This window comes from Peromyscus leucopus, chromosome 18 (assembly GCF_004664715.2).
Source record: "Peromyscus leucopus breed LL Stock chromosome 18, UCI_PerLeu_2.1, whole genome shotgun sequence".
In the NCBI taxonomy this organism is placed as follows: domain Eukaryota; kingdom Metazoa; phylum Chordata; class Mammalia; order Rodentia; family Cricetidae; genus Peromyscus; species Peromyscus leucopus.
Window position 1 is genome coordinate 29,085,375 of NC_051078.1, and position 24,413 is coordinate 29,109,787.

Consider the following 24,413-nt stretch of genomic DNA (forward strand, 5'->3'; position numbering starts at 1 on the left):
CAATTTTAAAGGAGTCACAAATCTCTTGGCATTCCTTATATTGAGAGGTGGGGACTGGAATATGCTGTCTTTCACTAAATTTTGGAAGCCTTGTTATTGTTGATCAATAAACAACTGTAAAGAATGACATATTCCTCTTCCGGAGTTATAGAGAGCAGCATGATTTCTACCTTGTTAGTTACACAATAGCTGTAAGAAGTTCGGTAACACGGAGAGAGCGCCAGGCTGTGAGCTCCAATGTGTGGAGTCACAGGTAGACACTGGTAAACATCCCCTGCAGACAACTAGCCTTCAGTCATCTCTATTGGGTGCCAGTTATGTGATTGACAGGGTTTTCAGATAACCTCGGTCTCACTGCCCCTCCTGTTCAGTCACTCTTCTTTTTTTCCCAGTGGAATATTTTATTCAAAATCATATTTTCATAAAGTACATTTTGATCACAGTTTCCTCTCCCCTACCTGTCATTCTTAGCCCAGACACCAGACACTGAAGAAGAAAGATAAATTATCTGTAGCAGGTGACTTTGGGTTCCGATACCAAGAAGCTACAGAAAGAATAAAATGATTACTGTATTCACTAAATTTTACAGGCAGTTTTATTACACTGCAATTTGGGGGCATGGACATTTAACAAGCATTTTGAGACAAATTAATTATTAATACCATTGAGTTAAAAGAGAGTTATTAAATTACAAGGTATATGAACTTTTAAAAGAGGCTTTAGTTGTAATTGTGTATCTGTGTATATCTGTATGTGGCATCGGCATAGAAGTGCAGGTGCCCACAGATCAGATGCCCCTGAAGCTTGAGTTCCAGGCAGTTGTGAGATGCCTGACCATGAACGTTGGGATCTGCACTCAGGTCCTTAGCAAGGGCAGCAGGCACTCTTAACACCTGTGCTTTTCCTCCAGCCTAGGTATATCCATATCTCAAATCCATCTACTAATTTTGAGGAATGATGGGAAAACAGAAGAATTAAGCTACAAGCTACTCACTGAAGGCAAACAAGATGCCTCAGCAAGTGTAAGTTCCTGCTGTGCAAGCCTGACAAGCTGTGTTCCATCCCCAGAACCTACCATGAACTGACTCCTGAATATTACTGACCTAAACACATATGCAAACACACACACACATAGACACACACACACACACACACACACACACACACACACACACACACACACACACAAATGATAATAGCAATAGTAAATAAAATTTAAAGAACTCGTTTTGAAGACCAGAGATGGAGTTCAGAGGTTCAGTTCTTGCATGAATTTGATATTTAGCAATACAAAATAAGGAAAGAAATGGCTCACTGGTAACTAACTGCAGATTTATCATTAAGAGCTTTGTTAGTACTAGAAAGAGAAAACAAAGACATGGAGAATGGGAAAAAGAAATTATTACTACATCCAAATAATCAGAATTATCTTTGAACAGTAACAGAATCACACCTCTGGTCTTCAACAAAAGCAGTAAAAAGTAAATGGATCATGATCATTCCTAGGTAGTATTAATACATAATGACTCAAGCCATCTTGCAGATGTCATCAGAAACGCAATGTTTCATATACTCAGTACGTTCCCCTAAGCAAGTAAGAGCTTGTGAGCTCTCCAAATTATTTACGATTCCATGCTTACAGGAGGATCTAAAAGATTAAGCCTAAAGACATATACCTCAATTTCTACTGAGAAGCTTGTAGACACATACCTCAATTTCCACTGAGAAGCCTATAGACACATACCACAATTTCTACTGAGAAGCCTGCAGACCTATACCTTTATTTCTACTGAGAAGCCCATAGATATATACCTTTATTTCTACTAAGAAGCCTGTAGACATATACCTTTATCTCTACTGAGAATCCTATAGACATATACCTCAATTTCCACTGAGAAGCCTGTAGACACAAACCTCAATTTCCACTGAGAAGTCTGTAGACAAATACCTCAATTTCTACTGAGAAGCCTGACAGATACCTCAATTTCTATTGAGAAGCCTATAGACATATACCTTTATTTCTACTGAGAATGATAAAAATCAAAACTTGCTTGCTTTATTTTAAAAAACATAAAGAGTTGGGCTGGAAAGAACACTGGTTGTAATTGTCAGTAACTCCAATTCCAGAAGGTCCAAGAACCTCTTCTGGTCTCTGCAGGCATAGCAAGCATGTGGTACACATATACACACTCAAACAAAACACCCCTACACATCAAATCCAGACAAACAGCTCAGTGGATACATCTGTTTGCTGTGCAGTGTGAGGACTACAGTTTGGATTTCAAGCATCCATGTAAAGAGATGGGCAAGCAGGCAGCAGCTTCCAGTCTCAGCACTCAGGAGGCAGAGACAGGACCTTCAGGTCAAGCTGGCTAGGTAGACTAGCAAACTGACAAACTTCTGGTTCAGCTTCACTAAATAAAAAGTGAGGAGTGATTGAGGAAGATACCGACATCAACTGCAGACCTCCACATGCATGTGCACACATGTGCATATTCATCTGCACAAGCCAGTGTGCTGTATACATGCAACACACACACACACCACCACCACCAAGAAAATAAAGATTAAGAAGCAGTAAACAGACTAATGAAAGGCCTGGACTGCACATACTATAGTCTAATGAAACTTATGACATTCCACTAATTTTGCCTCTGTGTGTGATGTGTGTAAGAATAGGCACACATGTGATGAATGTGTAGAGATCTAAAAACAGCTTTTGGAAGTCTGTTCTTGCCATTCATTTTGAAACAAGCAAGGTGTTTTCTGATTGTTTCTGCCTCTGTGCTGTAGAATTCAGACTAGCTGGCCACAAGCTTCCAGGCAAGGCAATTTTCCTCTCTATCTTCATTCTGGCTGTAGGAGTGATGTCATTATGGGTTGTAGCTGAAGTTTCTCTGGTCCTGCCTGGCCCACAGTCAGGACAATCTCTCTCACCCACCAGTCCCATAGCTGCTCAGACCCATGTAAACACATAGAGACTTATATTATTTATAAACTATATGGACGTGGCAGGCTTCTTGCTATCTAATTCTTATATCTTAAATTAATCAATTTTTATTAATCTATAAGATGCCACATGGCTTGTGGCTTACCTTACATCTTACTTCTCATGGTGGCGGCATCTGGCAGTGTCTCTTGACTCAGCCTTCCACTTCCCAGAATTATCCTCTCTTCTTCCCGCCTATACTATACTTCCTGCCTGGCTATGGGCCAATCAGCATTTTATTTATCAATCAATCAGAGCAACACTCACAGCATACAGAAAGACATCCTCAACAATGGGTCCAAACTGGCTTTTTTCTCCCCCCCATGATGTAGTAGTTGTCAACTTGACAGAATCTATAATCAGCTGGGAGATGGCTCCTCTGGGGGATTATCTTGACTGCATTAACTAATGGAGGAAACGCATCTTGACCATAGACAGGATTACTTCTCTTACTGGGGCAGAAGACTATATAAAATGGAACAAGCAAGCTAAGAAACAGGAAGCATGCACTCACCTGTGCCTTGACTGTAAACACAATGTGACGAATTACTTCACGCTCCTGCTATGTTGATTTTCCCCCACCATGATAGACTCTACCATGAACTGAGTTAGATAAACCCTTCTTTTTAAAGCTACTTTTGTTGGGGTGATTTATTGCACAAATGGAAAAGAAACTAAAACATGCATTTCACAGATACAAATTACTTGTCAACTATGCTTTTACATTCACAGCCATCTCCTTCATTCCCCACCCTAATTTTCAATATTTCTAAAACATAAGAGAATGGAGATTTGGATAGCTCATACAACATCTAGGAAATGCCATTAATAATGCATCCACAGTCAAATAAATTCATCATAAGAAACCAAATCTAGGGATTCTGAGATCAGGGTAAGAAAAGAAAGGAATGGGCACTGAATAGCATTTCTCCCTTTAATTACATGTGTGCCAGGAAAGAAGTTTAGCTCAGCTAACTCATATAAGACACATAAGAGGATGACCTAGATAAAGTCACTTTAAGCTATTTGCAATTATAAATAGACAGTATGTTACTTTTAGGTATATGCATTGATATCTGGGATGAACCACAGTTAGATTAGACCTATAATATACCTCTATTACAATTACATAAATAAAACCCAGCTTTAATCACTTAAAATCAGTAAAATTCCTACAGACCCCATGATGTCCTCAAGGTAAAGTGGCTAGTATACCAAGGTTCAAAGATTATACCCACTCACCTCTAGGTGTTCTAAGTTACTTGTTCTTTGAACAAGCATGTTATCTTTCTGCAATATGTCCCTGTACTTAGTAGTCAGTTCATTGTACTGTTTATTGGCCAGTTCTAGTTCAGACAGAGAAACACTATTATCTACAACTTTCTGGAGAGCCGCAATTTTAAAGGTAGCCATTTCCTGGGGGAAAAAAGAAAAAAAGAAAAGAAAAGAAAAAAAAAGATACACTGAGTTAAATTTGCACTTTTTTTTTTTCTGGTAAAGCATTAGTCACTTTTAAGAAAGATAATTCAATTGAAAGCAAAGCAGAATTTAAAGCCATTTGAAAAATATATAATATTTCTCATGTTATTCTTTCATATAAGAAATAATATTTGGAAAGTTTTAATTGGCAATTTAAATGAGTCCTTTTATAACTTGTCATAGTAAAATAAAATAGAGTTAATTTAAGAAAGTATAATAAACTGCAATCATTCAGAAATCATCTTTTGATGCCTGCCTATTCTAAATTTTAGAAGATTAAAATCAATTATTTGACACTTTGTGACAAAATTAGCATAGACTAAAGAAACCTTTACATTTTAGCTATGTTTGCTTTCTTGAAGTCACACACACAAACTCATTTTTGGTTCCTATTATTGAGTGATTAAAATATGTAAATAGTAGTAATAAGGACTTAAGTTATTACTTATTTCGTATTTGCTACAGTTTAATATAGAGTATTTTTCGTCCAAGGAGACATGTTAAAAAGATATTCTCCAGAGTGGTGTTGTTAGGGAATTAAAACAACTGAGGTATGGAGTCTGGTGGAAAGTCTTCGGTCACTTGGAAAGTGCTTTCAAAGAGTACTTTGGGGCCTTCTGTCCCTTCGTGCTCTCTTTCTCTTTTTACTGTAATTGGCTATGTTAAGAAGGCCTCTACTACCCACGCTCTACTATGATGTTCTTGTGACACCACGGGCCAAAGGTAATGAGATCATATTCCCAAGCCTCCAAATTTCTGAACCAAACCCAACTTTTCCCATTTCTCAGTTGAATTATCCTAGGTATTTGGTATAGTCCTGGGAAGAATAGTAACATATGTTCTATGATAGCTCTGAAAGTCAATCAAAGGCACTAAGGTGGTTTGATTGAAACAAACAAGGAGCCAGGCGTTGGTGGCGCACGCCTTTAATCCCAGCACTCGGGAGGCAGAGCCAGGTGGATCTCTGTGAGTTCGAGGCCAACCTGGTCTACAGAATGAGATCCAGGAAAGGCGCAAAGCTACACAGAGAAACCCTGTCTTGAAAAAACCAAAAAACCAAAAAAAAAAAAAAAAAAAAAAAAAAAAGAAACAAACAAGGTATGGGACTCTTAGTTCTGTCCGGTAAGATGCTCTATGATAAGCTGAAGTCACATAAAAAAGCCCAGTGAAGTGGTGGAAGCGAGGGGTGCAGTAACTAACCGTGCTGACAAAGTGGGATGAAGAAGCTGCAGTTATAATTCATTCCTGAGCATAGTGACTTCATATCTAATTGCAACAGCTTCTCTTCATATAAATAAGTACCTACTATTCTACTTTATTCTAGGGTGTGGTTTTATTTTGTGAGGCAGGCTGGACAAAAGACATGGAAATATGTTTTGTTTCCTTTAAAATATCCCCTTTTTTATTTTCTATTATAAAAAATAAAATACAAAAACCAAAAAGTAAAAAAAAAAAAAAAAAAAAATGTTTGAAGAAAGAAGGAGGATGACAGAGAACTCCAGCTGCATTTCAAGCACTATCTATATTGGTAAAACTCCAAGATTCCAATCTTTCTAAAGGCCACATAAATAAAAACAAGAACATTCCTAAGTCTCAGAATCACCCTTAATTCTTGTCCAAATAGAAACAGCTCTCGGGTAAAGGGACAGACATGTGTAAGTGGGTACTCACTCCCAGGTCCTGTTTCTGGTGCAGAAAAACTACCTGGATGGTCGGTGTTCTATTATCTAGAGAGCAGAGCATGGGGCAGCAGCTAGACATTTCTCACTAAATCTTTCAAAACATAAATGTTTTTTATATTCTACTTCACTTTTAAAAATCCTATTTTTGAAAGCAAAAAGAAAATAAAAAGGCTAGGGAATTCTTTGAAGTTACTAGAATATGTTATTTTTGCCTACACATGCCCAATAGGATAGATTCCAAGGAAAATAACAACTGCAAAGAAATTTTAGGACATATAAGTGTTACAGATGTTATTTTTTTAAATAATATGTGATATCTGATGAAATAATTACTTTAATCTTTCAGTTTTCTATGCAAAACAATGAAGAAAATAACATTACAAAGTTAAATGAGTTTAGGGACTAAAACAGTGTTATAACGACTTTATAATGCTAAGTTTGAATTGGAAATAACAATATGAACTGGTATTCTAAAATTACACACTATAGTCCCTATATTGTCCAAGGAAAGAGACAAGCAGCATGATATCCCAGAGCAATGGCACTATGGAATCAGTTCTGGGTATATAAATATTTTACTGTCTAAAAAGAGACAGAGCTCGTTAAAGAACTGGATTACTTTATATTCACTGAAGTAGTGTAGAAATTAGGTGTAGAAAAAAATTTTATGCCAGAAAACAAATCAAGCTTGGCTCAAAAACTAAAGGATCCTCGCTAAAATATCTAAGAGATATTGTCAAAAGTCTCCTAATAGAGAAAGTTAAGATTCATCACTTGAGCAAAATGTGCCTAATGTTTAAAAGTCTGTGAATCCATTATAACCAAAGAAGAAGAATTTTAGGAGGAAACAAAGCAATGCCCCCAGAAACAGAGCACACACACCCTGTCCTGTCTACCTGGTGGTAAAAAGGAAAGATCAAAGCACTCAAACTGTCTTCACGAAGGGAAATACACTTCAAGAGGACTTGACACCCTGGCCAATGACAAAAGTTCTCTACTTTCAAAAGATTGTAACAGCACTAATAATATGAGACAATCATGAGCACCCATTCCAGTCTATCATCATGAATGCTAAAATTATTGAGAAAAATAGCAAAGGATACTTTATGTATAACATTCTAAAATCTTATCAGTTAACTACTTAAAAATGTAGGTATCAATCAAAAATGACGTAAATCCCCACAAAAGACTATCCAAACAGATATGCTATCTTTTGGAGTAACGTAACATAACTATTTAAGCCACATTCGTGCTAAAACTGTTCCAATTTAATCAAATCAAAGGCCAAGAGCTAAACGTGTTAAAATCAAAATAAATAGATCAATCAAATACTCTCAAAGAGAAGAGCAAAACAAAGCAAAAGAGGTTGCTGTCTTTGGAATTTAGGACATGGAACTATCAAATCCAATAAATGCATTATTCATGATCAAACTTAGAACAACCAAAGAAGACTTAATATAGTCTGCACAGTAGGGAAATAATGTCAATTTTTCAATAAAATAACATTATTACAGTTATTTAAACAAAAGTCTTCTATTGTAGAGATGTATACTAAAAATATTTATCAGAAAAATGTCTACAATTTTAAGTATTTATACAAAAAATAGATGAAGTAATTACAGCAAATGTCAATAATCATTAACCATTAACCATAGATGTGCATGATTCTTACTGTCTTCAGACCCGGAAAGTTCCTGAGTCAAAAGAAAAAAATCAGAAATACCTTAAATCTTTGCAAACTTCCAATTTTTTCAGTAACTTCGGCTTCCATCGATACTAAGTCGTTCTTGTGTTTCCCATTTTCTTTTCTAAGCTGCCGCTCCATTTCCACTAAGGTTGTATACTGCCGTATGAGGGACTTTTCATTCACTTGCAAAACAGTGATTTTCCTACTGTTTTCTGAAAGCATTTTCTTCATTTCATTTGAATCCATCTGAAGGGCATTGAGCAAGTTCTGCACAAGATCACAGTGACGTTACCAAGTGACTCTAGTTATCCTCATCTGTACCTGGCAGAAAGATGCTCAAAGTGGTGCTTACATTATACTCCTTTATTTTCACAGCATCCTGTTGGACTTGATCCTCAAGTTTCCTCTTCTCCTCTTTTATTGTCTCAGCTTCTGTTTTCCAAGTCTCCTTTTCACTATAGTATCATGCAATAGCAATTAAAAAGATGATAGAGTAAAGAGAACAAAATATTTGATTGCAAAAGGGACAAATTTAGATTATGGAAGCTTTAACTGTTTTCAGAATAAGAGACTTACTACCTAACATTCGACAAGCAAGAAGTTAAACTTTCACTCAATGTTTTTAATAAATTAAAGGTAGTATCACAATTTTATCACATTTTCCATCTTTATCTGCCCCATCTCTTTAAAATATCTGCAGCACAATACACCAGTCCTCATCCAGACATAAAACATACAAGGCAAGTCTACAGTATTTTGTGTCAATAAAAAGTAAATAGAAAAAAAGGGTTCTTTGAAACTTCATTCTAGCACTAGAGGTTTCCTAACAAAAGGGCAGAAAAGCTGGCTGTACAGAGGACCCAATGGAGCCAATTGATTTGTTAAAAAATACATATATATATTTTTATTTTATATACACACACACATATAAAACTTCAATTGAGTAACTACTCAGAATATGGAATTTATAAACAAATTATTATAAAGAGAAAAGGACTAAGAATATAGAGTTAATACAGTAAACAAACTCTTACAAAAATCAAATTCAAAATTCCGGCCCAAATCTTAAATATGAGCAATGAATATGCCGGAATATTCAGGATGCAAATAGTAGACATTACTGGATTTGGAGACAACTGACTTTCTCTTCACCACTGGGTATCAAATGTAAAAAGTTTCTTGGTTAGGGGTGGGATCCTGTGTCCAATTCACTTTTTTTTTTTTTTTTGGTTGTTTTTAAAGAGAGGAAGATAAAATAAAGACATAAATTTGGGTACTTAGGAAACAGAGTGTGTCTTGGAGGAGCTGGGAGCGGGGAAACATGATCAAAATACACTGTATGAGAAGAATTCTTAAAAGATCTACAAGAAGGCATGAGAAGGATGTAAACAAGGTTCAAGAGCTCTGCTGCACACACTGTGATTTCTTGATACGCTTGAAAACTGTTAAATGTAGATCATTATGTTCTCACCATAAAAACAATGAGTGGAATAATAAGTATATTACAAAGGTTGATTTATCTATTCCACTTTTACAAGAATTAAAATACCTTTTTATATGCATAAACAAATATATTTATTTATTGATTAAAAGAAATCCAAATTAATCATTTTTACAAGTACATACATCATTGCCACTTACCAAAAAGTCATACAACTGTTCATTTATGCTTGGCATAAGCCAATCTTAGTGGCATCATTACCTTTGCTACTAAATGGCTTTGATTTGAACATGTGACTTAATTTTAATTAGATATGTGTCAAAATATGGAAAAACATGTTACTCTTCTTCAATGGACATAAATCACTGATCTGTGAACTCGTGGAAATGCATTTTAACAATAGGAGATAGCAAAAATCCATACAAATTGATCCATCCTCTAACTACCTCTGGGTTTCCTGTCAATGAGATGCTACCATAAGTGTTTAAAATCACCTTTGATTATGAAGTATAATTCCTACTAAGAATATGATTGAATTGAGGAAATGAGGGAGATAAAGGGAGGCATGTTAGTTCCTCATGAATATATTTATATAGTGACGACAATGATGAATACTGCTAATATTTATAGTGTACAGTTCTGCAGTGCACTAGCATAAACATCTTCATGTAATAATTCACTTAGATTGCATTACAACCCTAGCGGGGTTAAAACAGCATTATCATAGAATTGTACAAGAAACTAAGATACTAAGTAAAGGAAAAGCAACTTGCTCAATGCCTCTTGCCACTGTTGAAGTCTGGTTGATCTCTACCAATTCCAGACATGAAGAGTGCTGAGATTACTAAACCAGTTCAGAAACGTTTAAACACGTTTTTGACAGCAATTCAGTGGAGGGGGATCAATACTTTTCTTTGTGACTGTCAGAACAATACTACACTCCAACTAAAATTATAGTTTTCAAAACATAAATACCTTAGATAGTCTTTATATAACAGACTCTGCTGATGACGAATCACTGCAAATTTTCTGTTATAATCTTCAAGAGAATCTTCTAAATGCTTTAGCTTCTTTTCTTTATTGTCTAGTTCCTAAAAATGTGGTTTGTAAATTAGAATTTAAATAGTATTAGAACATATCCAAAGGTACAGATTCACGTTCCAAAAAGATTATTACAACTCTGTACTTTCCAACGTTTTAATATAAGGCACAACGAATGAGGCAATACACATAAAAAGTCCTACAAAACAAGCAAAATTCTTTTCAAATATGGCGGCTGCCGTAAGCACAAATGCTATCAGATAGAGGATTCACCTTCAGCACAAATGTTCACCAAACAGAACAGTTAAATGCTCAACTCCTATTACCTAGCCACATAGTCTCTTGTCAGCATACGTTTCTGTGCCTTGACTAAAATTAGCCTTTCTATTTCCTTTGAAATATGGGGAAACTGTGACTTCTGCATTAATGAATTAAAGCATTTATTTGCATGCATGTGAGCGCACAGTGTTTGTGTGGAGGTTGGAGGAGAACCTGAGGAGTCTGCTCTCTCCTTCTACCATGCGGTCCAGGTGACTGATCATGAACACTGGCCATCAGGGCCAGCACTATGTGCCTTTACCCACTGAGTCACCCTGCTGGGCCCCCCTTTTTTTTATTAAAAAAAAGATAAATCTTAGATCAAGCATATCATGTTGCCGTTATTTGTTGATGGTGTCCCTCTAATGTACAAAAATAAGTCATTAATATTGCTGTGAATTTAAAAATAGTGCCATAAGATGAATTTTAAAGAAATGTTTTGATATCTTGTTAAGTTACTCTTACATGACTTAGGTAGCACACAAATTCAAATAAAGAAAAGAGTAATGTTATGTCCAAATACAAAAGGAAGACTTGATGGTTATAACTCACGCATCACACCAATGGATAATCTAGCAGTGGGAAGCAATGATACCTACAATTAGAAACCTATTTTTAAAAGTATAATTACAGGGTATGTGATGTCACAGATATTAAACTTCGGGTTATTTTTAATCCCATTGTATAGACGGCAAACAGTAAAGCAAGCCCAGGGTAAGTAATAGAGTACCCTTTAGAATTTGCGTGGATCAACAATTCACACAAGAAAGAAAAGGGGAAAGTCAAGTTTACTTGCACAAAAAGAGACACTTCTAATAACAGCACTGAGGAGCTTTGTCATTTTATTCTCTTACTTTTCTAACCAGCTAGAATCACAGCTAAATGCTATGTTATAGTATCTGCTTATAATTTTTCAGGTCCTTATAAATTTCAAATGAGTAACACAAATGAACTAGATGTCTGTACATGCTTTACATGGAGGTAAATGGAATAAACTTCCTTTGTTTCTATTAGTTCAGCTGACTCATCATCTACTAATAACATACCTGTTTCTTCTGAGAACTCAATGGAATTCATAGACTTAATTAAGAAACGTACTACCAAAGATGTCTGTCATTAACACATAAATGACCAGTACCTGCAAAAGGTGTATTAGATATTCATTCTGGGAATTGATGATATGGGCACTAGACGGTGCTACTCCATCAGGTAAGTCTACACCTTTGTAAACTACATTGGATCCTGCAGACTGACGCAGAAGATCAGTTTCTTTCTCCAGATGTTCAATCTGGAAACAATCCAGAAATGATTATCACCGTTAGGAAAACTACAAGGCAATAAGTTATACTTCATGCTTTCACTATTAAGTATCTTTTTTAATGGACCAGAACAACTTGACAAGAATTAATTAGATTAAACTTCAACTTTTACTTAGAAATGCCTAAGAGAGCCGGGCGGTGGTGGCGCACGCCTTTAATCCCAGCACTCGGGAGGCAGAGGCAGGCGGATCTCTGTGAGTTCGAGGCCAGCCTGGGCTACCAAGTGAGTTTCCAGGAAAGGCGCAAAGCTACACAAGAGAAACCCTGTCTCGGAAAAAAAAAAAAAAAAAAAAAAGAAATGCCTAAGAGCTCTTAGGTTCTCTCTCTCTCTCTCTCTCTCTCTCTCTCTCTCTCTCTCTCTCTCTTTTTTTTTTTTTTTTTGGTTTTTCAAGACAGGGTTTCTCTGTGTAGCTTTGCGCCTTTCCTGGAACTCACTTGGTAGCCCAGGCTGGCCTCGAACTCACAGAGATCCGCCTGGCTCTGCCTCTCGAGTGCTGGGATTAAAGGCGTGAGCCACCACTGCCCGGCAAGGTTCTCTTTTATAGTTCAAGGAACTTATTTTTCCACATAACTTCCTAAGGAATCTTATAAAAACAATGTGCAGAGAGTGAGAGACTTTGGAATGTCCAGCCTAAATAGGGCTCAAGGATATACATGAACGAGGGGCACAAAGATCCTAAGGACCAGAAGTTGTGGATGACTGAGGAAACAGCCTTTTTCAGCCCCAGCAGAGCAGATGCCCATATGGAGACTGTTGTGACAGGACACACAGTATCTGTAAATGATCAAGTCTGAAAATCCCAGCATAGAGGAAAGGACACACTCATGAAGTCCCAGCCCTAGCCAAGGAGTCATTTGTAATTGTTAACTACCAGGAGAGGAAGAAACCCATTTTCTTCAGGAGAGTGACAATGGGTCTATCTATCAACCATACTCCAGGGTAAGCCCCATGGTCTGGAGTAGTTAGTTGGCTATCATAAATCAGAGTCTATGGTTTCTGTTAGTTTCTTTTGGCTGTTGTTCTAAGAGGAAGAAAGAACACGATGTATGGTTGTTAGGCAGGATCTAAACAGAGCATGTGTGGATGGGATATAATCAAAATATACTATGAAAAATTATCAAATAATAAATAAAAACATTTTTCAAATCTCCAAAAAAGTCATTTTAGGCTTGAAAGAACTCAAAGGACATTCTCATCTCATAAAGCAGTCTTTAAAAAAAATTTTCCTAGCCAGGTGGTGGTGGTGCACACCTTTCATGCCAGCACGTGGGAGGCAGAGGCAGGCAGCTCTCAATGAGTTCAAGGCAGGCAGATCTCAATAAGTTCAAGGCAGGCCTGGTCTACAAAGGGAGTTCCAAGACAGCCAGAGCTATTATATTGAAAGACCCCCACTCCATTATGAGGATATGGGGTGTTGGGCTGAAGTAATGCCCCCCATAACTTAGCCTAAGAAACGCCATTCTGAAGGAAACAGAAAGACAGAAGTACACAGCTGTAACTAACTAGCCATCCGGCCTTGGGAGGGAGAGATAACTGTGGCCAGCCATCTGGCTTAGGGAGGAGATAATTGTGGTCAGCGGCCTTGGGAGAAAGACAGTTGGGTTAAATTAGGATATTTTATGGCGGGCCCCTGGCCTTGAGGAATAAGCAGCTGGCCTGGGCAAGGCCAGATCAGCCACACACATACGACCCCAAGTTCACCCTGGCCTTCTTTGAAACAACCAATAGGGACCCTGTAACTATGCTTCTTGCTTCTGTAGCCGCGCCTCTGCCCTGGAATCCCATAAAAAGTCCCCTTTGCCCTAGGAAGGGGCGCAAGTCCTCCGAGAGACTTCGCCCCGGGTACCCGTGTATCTAATAAACCCTCTTGCTTTTGCATCTGATCGGTGGTTTCGGTGTGTTCCTTGGGTTTGGGGTCTCTCCTGAAGGAAGATCTCCTCTGGGGGTTCTTTCAATATAAAGAAATTCTGTCTCAGAAAAATACAACAAAACAAAAGTTTCCTATTGAACATACAGTCATTGGCGTAATATTTGCTTGTATTTAATAAAATTCTCACCTTTAAAATTGCTTTTGTCAACTGCTCTGAATAACTGATAGCCTCTTTCCGGGATTCCCTGAGTTCTTGTCTCAACTCTTCATTTCGTCCTGTGAGCTGGTCAACTTGGGCTTTCAAATGCACACTGGCATCAAAGATTCCTTCTGCATTCTTTGATTCTATAGCCTAGCAGATTTATATTATATATTACAAATGCAATGGAAAACAGTCAAATGATAGACAAGAAAAATATGCCCTTAAATAATTTAATCATCTTTCTATGTTCACTGGCATATCTAATAAAAATGCTATTGAATTTCTTATTTATGAAGTAATCTTTATAAAATTTAAGTTTGGTTTATGTTACTATATATATTGATTACTTCATTAAAATAAATAACACTGAGCAAATATTAATCGATTAGTGAAGTGGAAAATAACCAGACAGTAATAAGATGATCAGCATTCATATATGAGCCCGTTTCTTGTTAGCTGGGCAAGTAACTTAGTTTCCTTACATCTTTACTTCCTCACTTCAGCATCTATAAAGCAGAAGTGTTAGTTCTTCAGTTTGTGGGGGCAATGTGATGAGCTGCTGCTGGCACCTGCTGCTTACACTTTCCTGCCATGATAGGTTACACCTGAAATGTATAACTCAGCCTGTTTCCTCAGCTGCTTTTTATCTGAGTAATTTATCACAGTATCAAAAGAAGAAACCCATAGAGAAGGGTTGGCTGCAGGCACACATTAACATGCAAATGTAACTTACATTAACCAGTCTTTCAAGACTCGGGATGATTAGAGATGTTTCACCTCCTTTCACATCAGGATCCTTCTGCATGTCCTTAATAGCTTGCAAAATTTCTTTCATACCTTCCTCAAGTTGTTTATTTTCTTCAACTAATTCTTTTACTGCAATTACATTTTTTTCACATTGAATAAATAGATCTTTTCTACAACTTACATTTTCCATGTGACAACATTTTAGATAAAAAAAATTGAGAACAAAAATGTAAATAAAAGTTCAACTATAAATGGAACAAGAATAGCTGAAGATAACCACCACACCTATTTTAGTCATGTGCATATGCACACACACACACACACACACACACACACACACACACACACACACACAAACACAGAACATGGCTTTGTCATATTAAAATCTTTAAATTTTTATAACTTTACTTTCATTTAAGCACATAAAATTGTGATGTATTTTCATAAAAAACTGCACTTAACATTCTATAACAATAAAAATATCAATGTAAACCACAAAGGTGTATTACATGGACTGAGCAATAGATTATAAAGGCAATTAAAGATTCAAAAAATAAGTAATGTACTAAAATCCCGTAGGTTTAAATTTTAGTATAGGGAAAATGATACAGAAAAGGATAATAGTAACTTACATTTATTCTGAAATTTAGCAATCACTGTCTTACTTCTTTCTAAATCTCTTTCCTTTTCAATTAGTTCTCTTGAAAGAAATTCATTCTGAATAAAGAGAATAAAAATGTTTTATGAAAAATCACAGTAATAAGGTTTCAAAAACAATGCTTTATAAATTCAAGTTTAGCACTCCAGGAAACAGGTTATAGACACAGCCATTCTAAACTACAGGATGTTCATCTTCCCACCACCTCTTCCTCCTGCATTCCCCATGGCAGGAGGCAGAGAGAGGCACAGCAGGTTTCCGTCCTAGCACCAATTACATCCTTGCCCTTGATGCTGTCTTTACACTACCTGTTCTGCCTGGCTTCTCTGACGGTCAAGCTCTATTTCTGCATTTCTATTCTGCTGTTCTTGGGTCGATAAATCCTGTGCTATGGTTTCACTCTAAAGAAACATTTAATATATTAGGCAAGTCAACAGGTATATTGCAACTTTAGAGTTTTTTTTTTTTTTAAGTACAGATCTGCTATAGATGAGTTTTAATATGTAAATAAAAAGAAATCTTAGAATTGTTTACAGAACTCTGGTAAGAAAAGTAAGACAGGGGTTGCATGAATATATTTAAAGAAAGCTCACCTGTGATCTAAGGAATACTAGCTCTCTCTGTAGCTGCTCTATAAGATTCTCAAGGGGCTCTCTTTGAGACAATTTGCACAGTGCAGTAACAGGCACAAGATCTGAAAGACTAACTTGGATCGGACTTCTCAGCATCTCAGTCTGTGAGGGTGATTCACTCTGTCTTTTATTGTCTTTCAAACTGAAATCAGCATACTTTGCTTGAGCATGGACCTGTTCATCTTCTGATGCTACTTTATCCACATCATGGTCATACGATTGTTGACAAAATACTACAGATTTTTGCCTATGTGATAATTTCTGCATTAATTCTGAAGCTGTTGGTGAAACTTGAAAAGAAGAACTTCTTTTCTGCAAGAACCTGGTTTTCTCTAGAGCTTGATGGCTTCCTGACACTCTCTTCACACACTCATCAGAAAGAGAGCATGGGTAATCACTTATGTCTTCATTGCTCTCCTTACTGAAGGTTCTGACTAACGAGTCTAGATTTCTCAAAGATTGTAGACAAGGTGCTTTAAAAATCTCCCTTATTGTAATGGCTTCTGGAGTTGGATTATCGTCTTTTACTTGCATAAACGAGGAACATTTAGTGAAAGAGACAATGGGATCCACTCTACTGTCTACACTACGATGAATTCCAGACAGCATTCTTGATAATGATTGTACAGTCCTATTTTCCTCTGTCTCATTCTGATCTGATTGCAGAATGCTGAATGACGGTCTGCTATGCAGCAGCTCTATGTTAGCTGAACTCTTAATCTGTATTCAAAGTAAATAATGTCTCGTTAATCAATCATGAGACCACCAGGTTATCTAAGCAAGCAAAAATTAATATTGATTTAACAACCTCAAAGAGCAGAGGTGCTAAACGAGATTAAATGATGAAAAAAAAAAAGAACTACTAGCATTTTCCTTTATTCTTTTAGTCAAAGCATTACTGTTTACCTTTGATTGTGTTTCATTCATACTTTTGAGGCTCATAAAATTTAATTTTCCTTCTCCTATTTTATCTTCCTGAGAAAAGTTTTCAGTTAGGTTCAAGTCCTCAATGGTTAATCCTACAATATGAAAGATTAACAAATAAGAAAGAAAGGAAAAATAACTCTCCTTTAATCCAATGCAAGAATAAGGTTTTAATCTAAACAAAAGGTCCAATGTTTCTAAAATCCTTGATCAACATGTAGCCAATATAACTCTCTGATCTGTTAATTTTTAATAAGCTATCAATAAAATGAGACTTTCAATTGTATCTTTATCATTTGTGTTCATGTTAATTTAAATGTATCCAATAATAAGTAGTAAACTAGTAATACATATAAAGAAAATCAATGAAAAGCCATACATTTTTATTTTAATATTTATATTTGACTTTATTTTTGTGAAGCTGAGAAGTGACTTTATGCAGAGTTTTTGCATGCAAGGCAAGTGTTCTAATAGTAGGCTACAATCTCAGTCCTCCAATGGGATTCTTAAAATGAGATTTTAAAAATGTATTCCTTTTTATACTACTATTTTATGTGCATGGGTGTTTCAACTACATGTGTGTCTATGGACCACGTGTGTGATCAGTGCACCTACAGGGCACAGAAGGCGTTGAATTCCCCTAAGACTGAAATTACAGAAGGTTGTGTGTGATGGAAATTGAACCCAAGTCCTCAAGGAGTCCATGCTCTTAGCTGCTGAACCATATCTACAACCTCTTTAAAATTTACTTATTTTGATAATTTCATACATTTGATAGCATATTTTGATCATATTTACCCATTACCACCTCTTATGCCCTTTCCACACCCCTCTGAACACCTTATTCTCAGCAAATCCTCTTCCTGCTCTCATATCTATTGTTTTCATGACCTCTACATTTAATTACAGTTGCTTGTATGAACATGGATGTAGGGTACTTACCAGAGTATGGGAAAGAAGCAGGAATTTTAAATAAATTGATCATTATACTGGTACATTGTGGAGTTTCACATCTCTACACTAATGAACTAAGGTCACATTAAAAAAAAAGATGGGGGGGGTGTTCAAGAGATGGCTCAGTGGTTAAGAGCCCACACTGAGCAGGTATGGTGGCATATGCCTTTAATCATAGCACTCTGGAGCCAGAGACAGGAAGATCTCTGTGAGTTCAAAGCCAGCCTGGTCTACATAGACATTTCCATGCCAGCCAGAAACAGCACAGTGAGCGGTGCCTACTGAGTTCATATATCTCAGAGAAGAACGCATTACTTTCACTCTCCTAAGCCAGTGTAACTAACTGCATTCTACACAGTTATCTTTATATCCACAGTATATGTATCTCTCACTCCCTCATCAAAGAAGCACCTCTTTGCAGCAGATGGACACCATTACAAAAAGCCACAACTAGTAAAATTACAGAGAACACATGACTATGGGTGTCCATCCCCAACTGATAGCAACTGTAACATAACCCTTACACCTGAGCCTCACAGAACATCGCAGAAGGGAAAAACATTGTAAGAGCCAGAGGACCAGGAAGTCTGCTGGAAGACTGAGTCTTCTGTCTATGACAGGGAAGAAACACCCATGAAGTCACAACAGGACAGCTGCTTAAACAAGACCTGAACAATGACCATACCAGTTAATATCTTAACATGAATAGGAAAAATCACATGGAGTCGCCACTAGATGAAAAGCTACAGGAAACTAAAAACTACTGAGAGGGAAAATTAGTTTCCCTTACATAAGGACCCTACCCAGTTTACCAACGCCAAATGGTCAGCCCTAAAAACAAACATGAGCGTAACACAAAATGGACTCACTAGGTTGCATTTATTTATTTACACTTACACACACACACACACACACACACACACACACACACACGGGGATCAGAGGAAGAACATGCAAGGGGTTAGGGGAAGAGTGGGGAGGAGAAAATTATGTTAAAAAGTGTTTAATATTCCCCCAGAGGATCTGAGTTTAGTTCTTAGTACCCACACCAAGCAACTCACAACTGCCTATAACTCCAGCTCCAGGGAATCCAATGCCTTCTTCTGGCTTCCATGGGCACTAGCACATGTGTAGCAGACAAACAAATACATATAAAATAAAAATAAACTTAAAAAAAAAAAAGAATTAAAGAAACACTCTCTATATATGGTCCTCAAAACTGAACTGCAATGGCTGTTACAAAGACTATGTTGTCTTTCTAAAAGTCAGGTAAACAAACAACTGTATTTAAATTTAAGCTTAATGAAAACTTTAAAGTAAATAATTTTAAAAAACCCTTCCAATGTACAGCTTTTAAAACAAAGTACCATTCTAAGGGTGACATACAATAATATAAAAATTCCTGTTTTAAGATTAGTCAAAACAAAGTGGAGCTGTCTAAAAATCATCAGCCTGTACACTAAATTTTGTGTGTTCTCAAAAGTGTGTAATTCCAAAACCTGATTGTTGTCTTATTTAATTGTTTCAGGGTCAGGATCACACCAATTATACATAGTTATCTCTTTACTATATACTATAATATATATACATGTATATATATTATAGTATATATACTATAATAGAGCAAAATCATCTGCAACATACAGAACAGCCCAGATCCAGGTTAGTCTTTCCAAATGGCACTGCTTTTACAAGTATAGAATGACTGAAAATACCTGAGGCTGCATTCCTTTTTCCTCTTTCTTGAGCCATTTGACGAATTTTTCTTTTCAAATCAAGTCGTTCTTCCTCCAGACTTTCAATCTGCAAAGGATGAATTATTAGTAGTTCTCCTTAGTCCAGACAAGAAAACCGTCAATGGAGCATCACTTGCCTCTTTCAAAAGAATCTGGTTTTCAGCTCTGTACTGCTGCTGTTTCAAGCGTTTACTGTTTCTAAATTCAGTTAAATCAATCATTGTCTTTGGTTCAAGGCCTAAAATAGAAAGCAATGTAATTAAAAACTTAAAAACTTGCAAATGAATGGCAAAATCTTCATAGAACATCAAGTAACTGGATTCACCAGCCAATATCATTTGAAACATGGAGACTTCCTGTCCAAGAACTTTCCAGACAGTTATACTACAAAGAACGTTAAGTTAACTAATCATGAAAATCCTGACAAACACATATGGGGATATTGCAAAGGTGCTACAATTCAATCATTAAGGAATCTTGGCAGGAGGTAAACTTGGTTCAATTCCCACTTTAAACTTGTAACTTAGATACAAAGATGACATTTATTTACTTGTTTATTTATTATTTTAATCTGCCAAGAGTATAATAAGTATAATGCTTAAAGCAGTGAGTGCTTGGCAGGTAGCAATCATTATTAATATTAATAATGTTATTATTGGCTTAATCCTTTCAGCCAACTTGTCTCCTAATTTGCCTCCACTTCCGGGGTGAAAATCAGGTATCAAGACAGTGTAAAATAATTGTAAACCAGACTTTGATAATTAAAAGCTAAACCCCTAGCCAGGTAATGGCGGCACATGCCTTTAATGCCATCATCAGGCGGCAGAAGCAGGCAGGCCTTTGAGTTCAAGGCCAGCCTGGTCTACAGAGCAAGTTCCAGGACAGCCAGGGTTACACAGAGAAGAAACCCTGTCTTGGTTGTGGGGTAGGGGGGTGGGGGTGGGGGGTGGCTAAACACCTAAAGACAAGACAACATGGCTTTTGTGACAGCTCTCTGGATAAGTCAGAAGTTATTCATACAGACCTCCAGATTCCTAGCTGTGACCTGACTGGTCAAAAGAATCAGAAATCTAACTTGAATGTTTAATATAATCCTAAATTCTAGTTAGATAGGCTTCACAAATAATAATCCATATAAAGTATTTATTTTTCTATACAAAAATTTTATAGATTGTCACTTTCACTAAGAAAGCACTAATTGATATTCAGCAAATATAATGAAATCATATTTAAATCATAATATTCATTTTATAGAAGCAACTTAGATTGTGCACTTCAGCTATAACTTACCATATAAACTAGCAATATTAATGAACTCACCACTTATTTTAAAAAGTATATAAGTTCCCAAGTCATATTTGAAAATTATATCTTTGACTAAAGGGAACTCTTAAAATACAAAACATAAGCAGTTTAAATTGTATTTATAAATCCTTAAAAAAGTTTACAAAGTACTTTTAAATGGCCTCATCTGAAACAAAATCAGTTTGTAACATAACAATTCATACAGAAGTTTCTTATTTGCAGAAATACAGTTGACTGCTGGTATGCAGCATAATACAATGCACTTTCACCTCTGGGTGAGCAGTTATTATTACTGAAGACATACCAGGCCAAGGAAAGCCATGTTCCTCATCAGCCATCCCAACACAGTGAGGTCCCCAAACCCACTTCATTCAGAGTACCTCCACTTTTGTTTAAAGGTTTCTACAGAAACATTTATTTGGGGAAAAATACCCTTCAATTACTGAGGAGTAAATAAACACATGTAAAGTAAGGGCCAGAGGCCAAGCACAGGAGAGGAAGAACATGTATGTGGAATGAGAGGACTTTGATTTGGTAAACAGGGCTACTTCCCCTCCAAAAGTATAAACAAACCAAACGGAGACAAAGACTTAGAAAGCAGGGTATAGGAAAAAGAAATGTCTTCAAAAATAGCTTACCAGCCCGTTCTCTAAGGGCTTCATTTTCATCAAGGACATCATTGATTTTCATCTCAAGCTTATTGATTTCCTTGGTCAATACTTCAATCTCTCCATCTCTTATTTTAATTTGGGCTTTACAATGCTTTATTTCAATAACAGCATCTTCTAAGCCATAAACACCCTGAAAAATACCCCATCTAACTTAAATATAACATAATTTATTTGAACAAATAAATCATATGTATGAATTTACTTTTTTTAAGTTGATGGGTAAGCAAACTTACCTAGACCTGTATTTTATATGGCAGATTTTTTATAATTGATACATAAAAATAAAAATAGTGCATATTAATGGAGTCTTTTAATGTGCTTCTATAAATCAAATCTAGCAATGAGGGCAGAATACCAACATCTGATGCTTAGGCAATGTGACTCAGAATATTACATGTGAAACACTGAATACATAGACATATACGTAAAGGTACAGAGAAAAAACACGAAGATAAAATCGGGCATACCAATCAGTACATAATTAATTGTCGGAAATCAAATTTAAAATTATGAACAGTCCAAGTAGATTCAGTTGATATAGTTGGCACCAAAGCCATCCCCATCACAAAGTTATCAAGTGTCACACCCCCATGATGGCACAGTGACACAGATAACAAGGGATCTAATCCTGCTACCTCATCAGCGGTATCAAACAGAACACTTCCATCAAAGGTTTGAAAGGAAGGTAAATGCAGAAGGAGGAAAAGGGAGGGCAAAATAACAACGATGTCTGGAAAGGCCAGAAGAAATCAGACAATCAACTATGCATCTAAAACAAAAACAATCAAACGCACAAAAACTCTGTAACAAACTAAATATGCACACATGGTTTAAATGAGCTTTTCTCATCTGTGCTGACAACGTTCCCTCCAAGAGCCAAAGATCGCCTAACAAAAACCCCAGTACAAACATGAGATGCCTTCTTTTGAGTTGTTGGTCAAGGTTGTCTGAGTGACTCTCAAAACGCACAGCCTGTTGCTTTTGCCCTTGGTTTTCCCCCAATGGTAGAAGGATAGATAGTCCCAGTTACTGAAGACACCACACATTTCATAAACAGGGCCTAGACAGCCCTATTGGAACTGACTTTTAAGCCTCTGCCTAAGGACTAGCTTTCATGCTACCAGGAGGCACCATGGAAGATTGCAAAGGTGGGAAGCAGCTGAAAGACCTACCCACCTCTGCTGCTTATGAACCGCAATGACCAGCATGGCACAATATTCCCGAGGGAAACTACACAGTGCTAGTGAGGTCATGGTTACTGGAGGAGAACCCACAACCACTTTACTAAACAGCAATCGAAGCATACGTCCTGATACCTACAGATAAATGTAATCCTCTTTCTCTCTGCAGAAGAAGACCATTACTGAAAACCACAGGCAATCAAAATGCAGAGCTGTAGAGGCCAGTCAGGCTCAGGGACCATGGCAGAGAGGGGGCACAACTTTAAGAGGGAGATAATCATAGTTTTAAGAGAGATTTTAAGAGTGAGATAATCAGGCAGATTGCTATGAGATTTAATGTCAGAAGCTGTGCCATAAAGTCTCATCACCATAACGGCCTAAATATGAGCTAAACGGGAATGACAACAAGAGATATGCCAAGGAAAGCCCACGAGGTCTCAACCCTCCACCAAGAACTATAGGCAATTAACGAATGCTCAGCAGGAAAAAGTCTTCTCCAGTGAAAAGCACAACAAATGGTTATCCAATACTAAATAAATACTTAACTGCCGAGCAGCGGTGGCACACGCCTTTAATCCTAGCACTCGGGAGGCAGAGCAAGGCAAATCTCGGTGAGTTCGAGGCCAGCCTGGTCTACAGAGAGAGATCTAGGACAGGCACCAAATCAGAAACCCTGTCTCAAAAAAAACTAACTATATACATACATAACTAATTATGCGGGCTGATGAAGTTATATTTGGGAATATATATATATATATATATATGTATATATATATATATATGTATATATATATATATATATTCCTAATATACATCTAACAACAACTAATGACAAAAGAGGCAATGAGAGGAAAGAGGGTTAGGTGGGGAGGCTTTGTAAGGAGGAAACAGAAGGGAGAAATGACAGAATTATAATCTCAAACATAAAAGATAAAGTAATAAAAATAAACTTTGTAAAAAGGAAAACTGTTTGGAAACAATTCTCTTGACATAAGCCAAATGCCCAAAAACTTGAATAGTTTAAAACCTACAGAGATAAAGAAGGCTTTCTACATGGAACAGAATAGAAGCCACACAACAGCCCTGGCGTCAAGAATAATTTCAAGCTCTTTGGCTGACAAGATAAAAATACTTACAGATTCATAATCTTTTAATCTCTTCAGAGCCTCAACCAATTCTTTATCTTTCTCCCTGGCATCAGCCTCGGCCAGTTCAGCTGTTCTCTCAGCCTCTTTTGTTTTCTCTTCCAAAATTTGTACTTTGGAGTGAATTTTCATATAATGAGTCTGTTGGTGAAAGCTTGAAGTACCTACCATGGGAAAACAGAAATCATGAATGAACCGAATTGAGTATTCCTTTCTATTCATCAGTTGTTCCCAAACAGGGAAAGAAGTACAGCACAAAAGCTTCTTAAATGTAAGAGTTTATATTTGTAAAACCAAGGACCAAGGTACTGTTTTGATTTTGTTAATAAAACCAACTGAAAGGTAGAATTGAGTAAAATTACTCTAACTAGAAGGATAAGGCTTATAAAAAAGGTTGTAAAAGATACATTACTATGACAAAGGATAATAAT

The 24,413-nt window shown here is 36.7% G+C and overlaps 1 protein-coding gene across 1 annotated transcript in view; it reads right to left on the bottom strand.

Annotated features, from left to right (window-relative positions):
• The window catches only part of Cep290 (centrosomal protein 290), an 85,900-nt gene that overhangs the window by 45,367 nt on the left and 16,120 nt on the right, over positions 1 to 24,413 (bottom strand). Inside the window, exons 13-25 of the mRNA XM_028889981.2 lie at positions 23,974 to 24,146; positions 21,624 to 21,786; positions 19,818 to 19,918; positions 19,660 to 19,747; positions 16,973 to 17,085; positions 15,409 to 15,493; positions 14,763 to 14,905; positions 14,015 to 14,179; positions 11,776 to 11,925; positions 10,254 to 10,369; positions 8,190 to 8,292; positions 7,874 to 8,104; positions 4,232 to 4,405 (exon numbers count right to left, since the gene is read on the bottom strand). Of these exons, the coding sequence (XP_028745814.1) occupies positions 4,232 to 4,405; positions 7,874 to 8,104; positions 8,190 to 8,292; positions 10,254 to 10,369; positions 11,776 to 11,925; positions 14,015 to 14,179; positions 14,763 to 14,905; positions 15,409 to 15,493; positions 16,973 to 17,085; positions 19,660 to 19,747; positions 19,818 to 19,918; positions 21,624 to 21,786; positions 23,974 to 24,146 (1,805 nt within the window). The remainder of the gene's footprint in view (positions 1 to 4,231; positions 4,406 to 7,873; positions 8,105 to 8,189; positions 8,293 to 10,253; positions 10,370 to 11,775; positions 11,926 to 14,014; positions 14,180 to 14,762; positions 14,906 to 15,408; positions 15,494 to 16,972; positions 17,086 to 19,659; positions 19,748 to 19,817; positions 19,919 to 21,623; positions 21,787 to 23,973; positions 24,147 to 24,413) is intronic.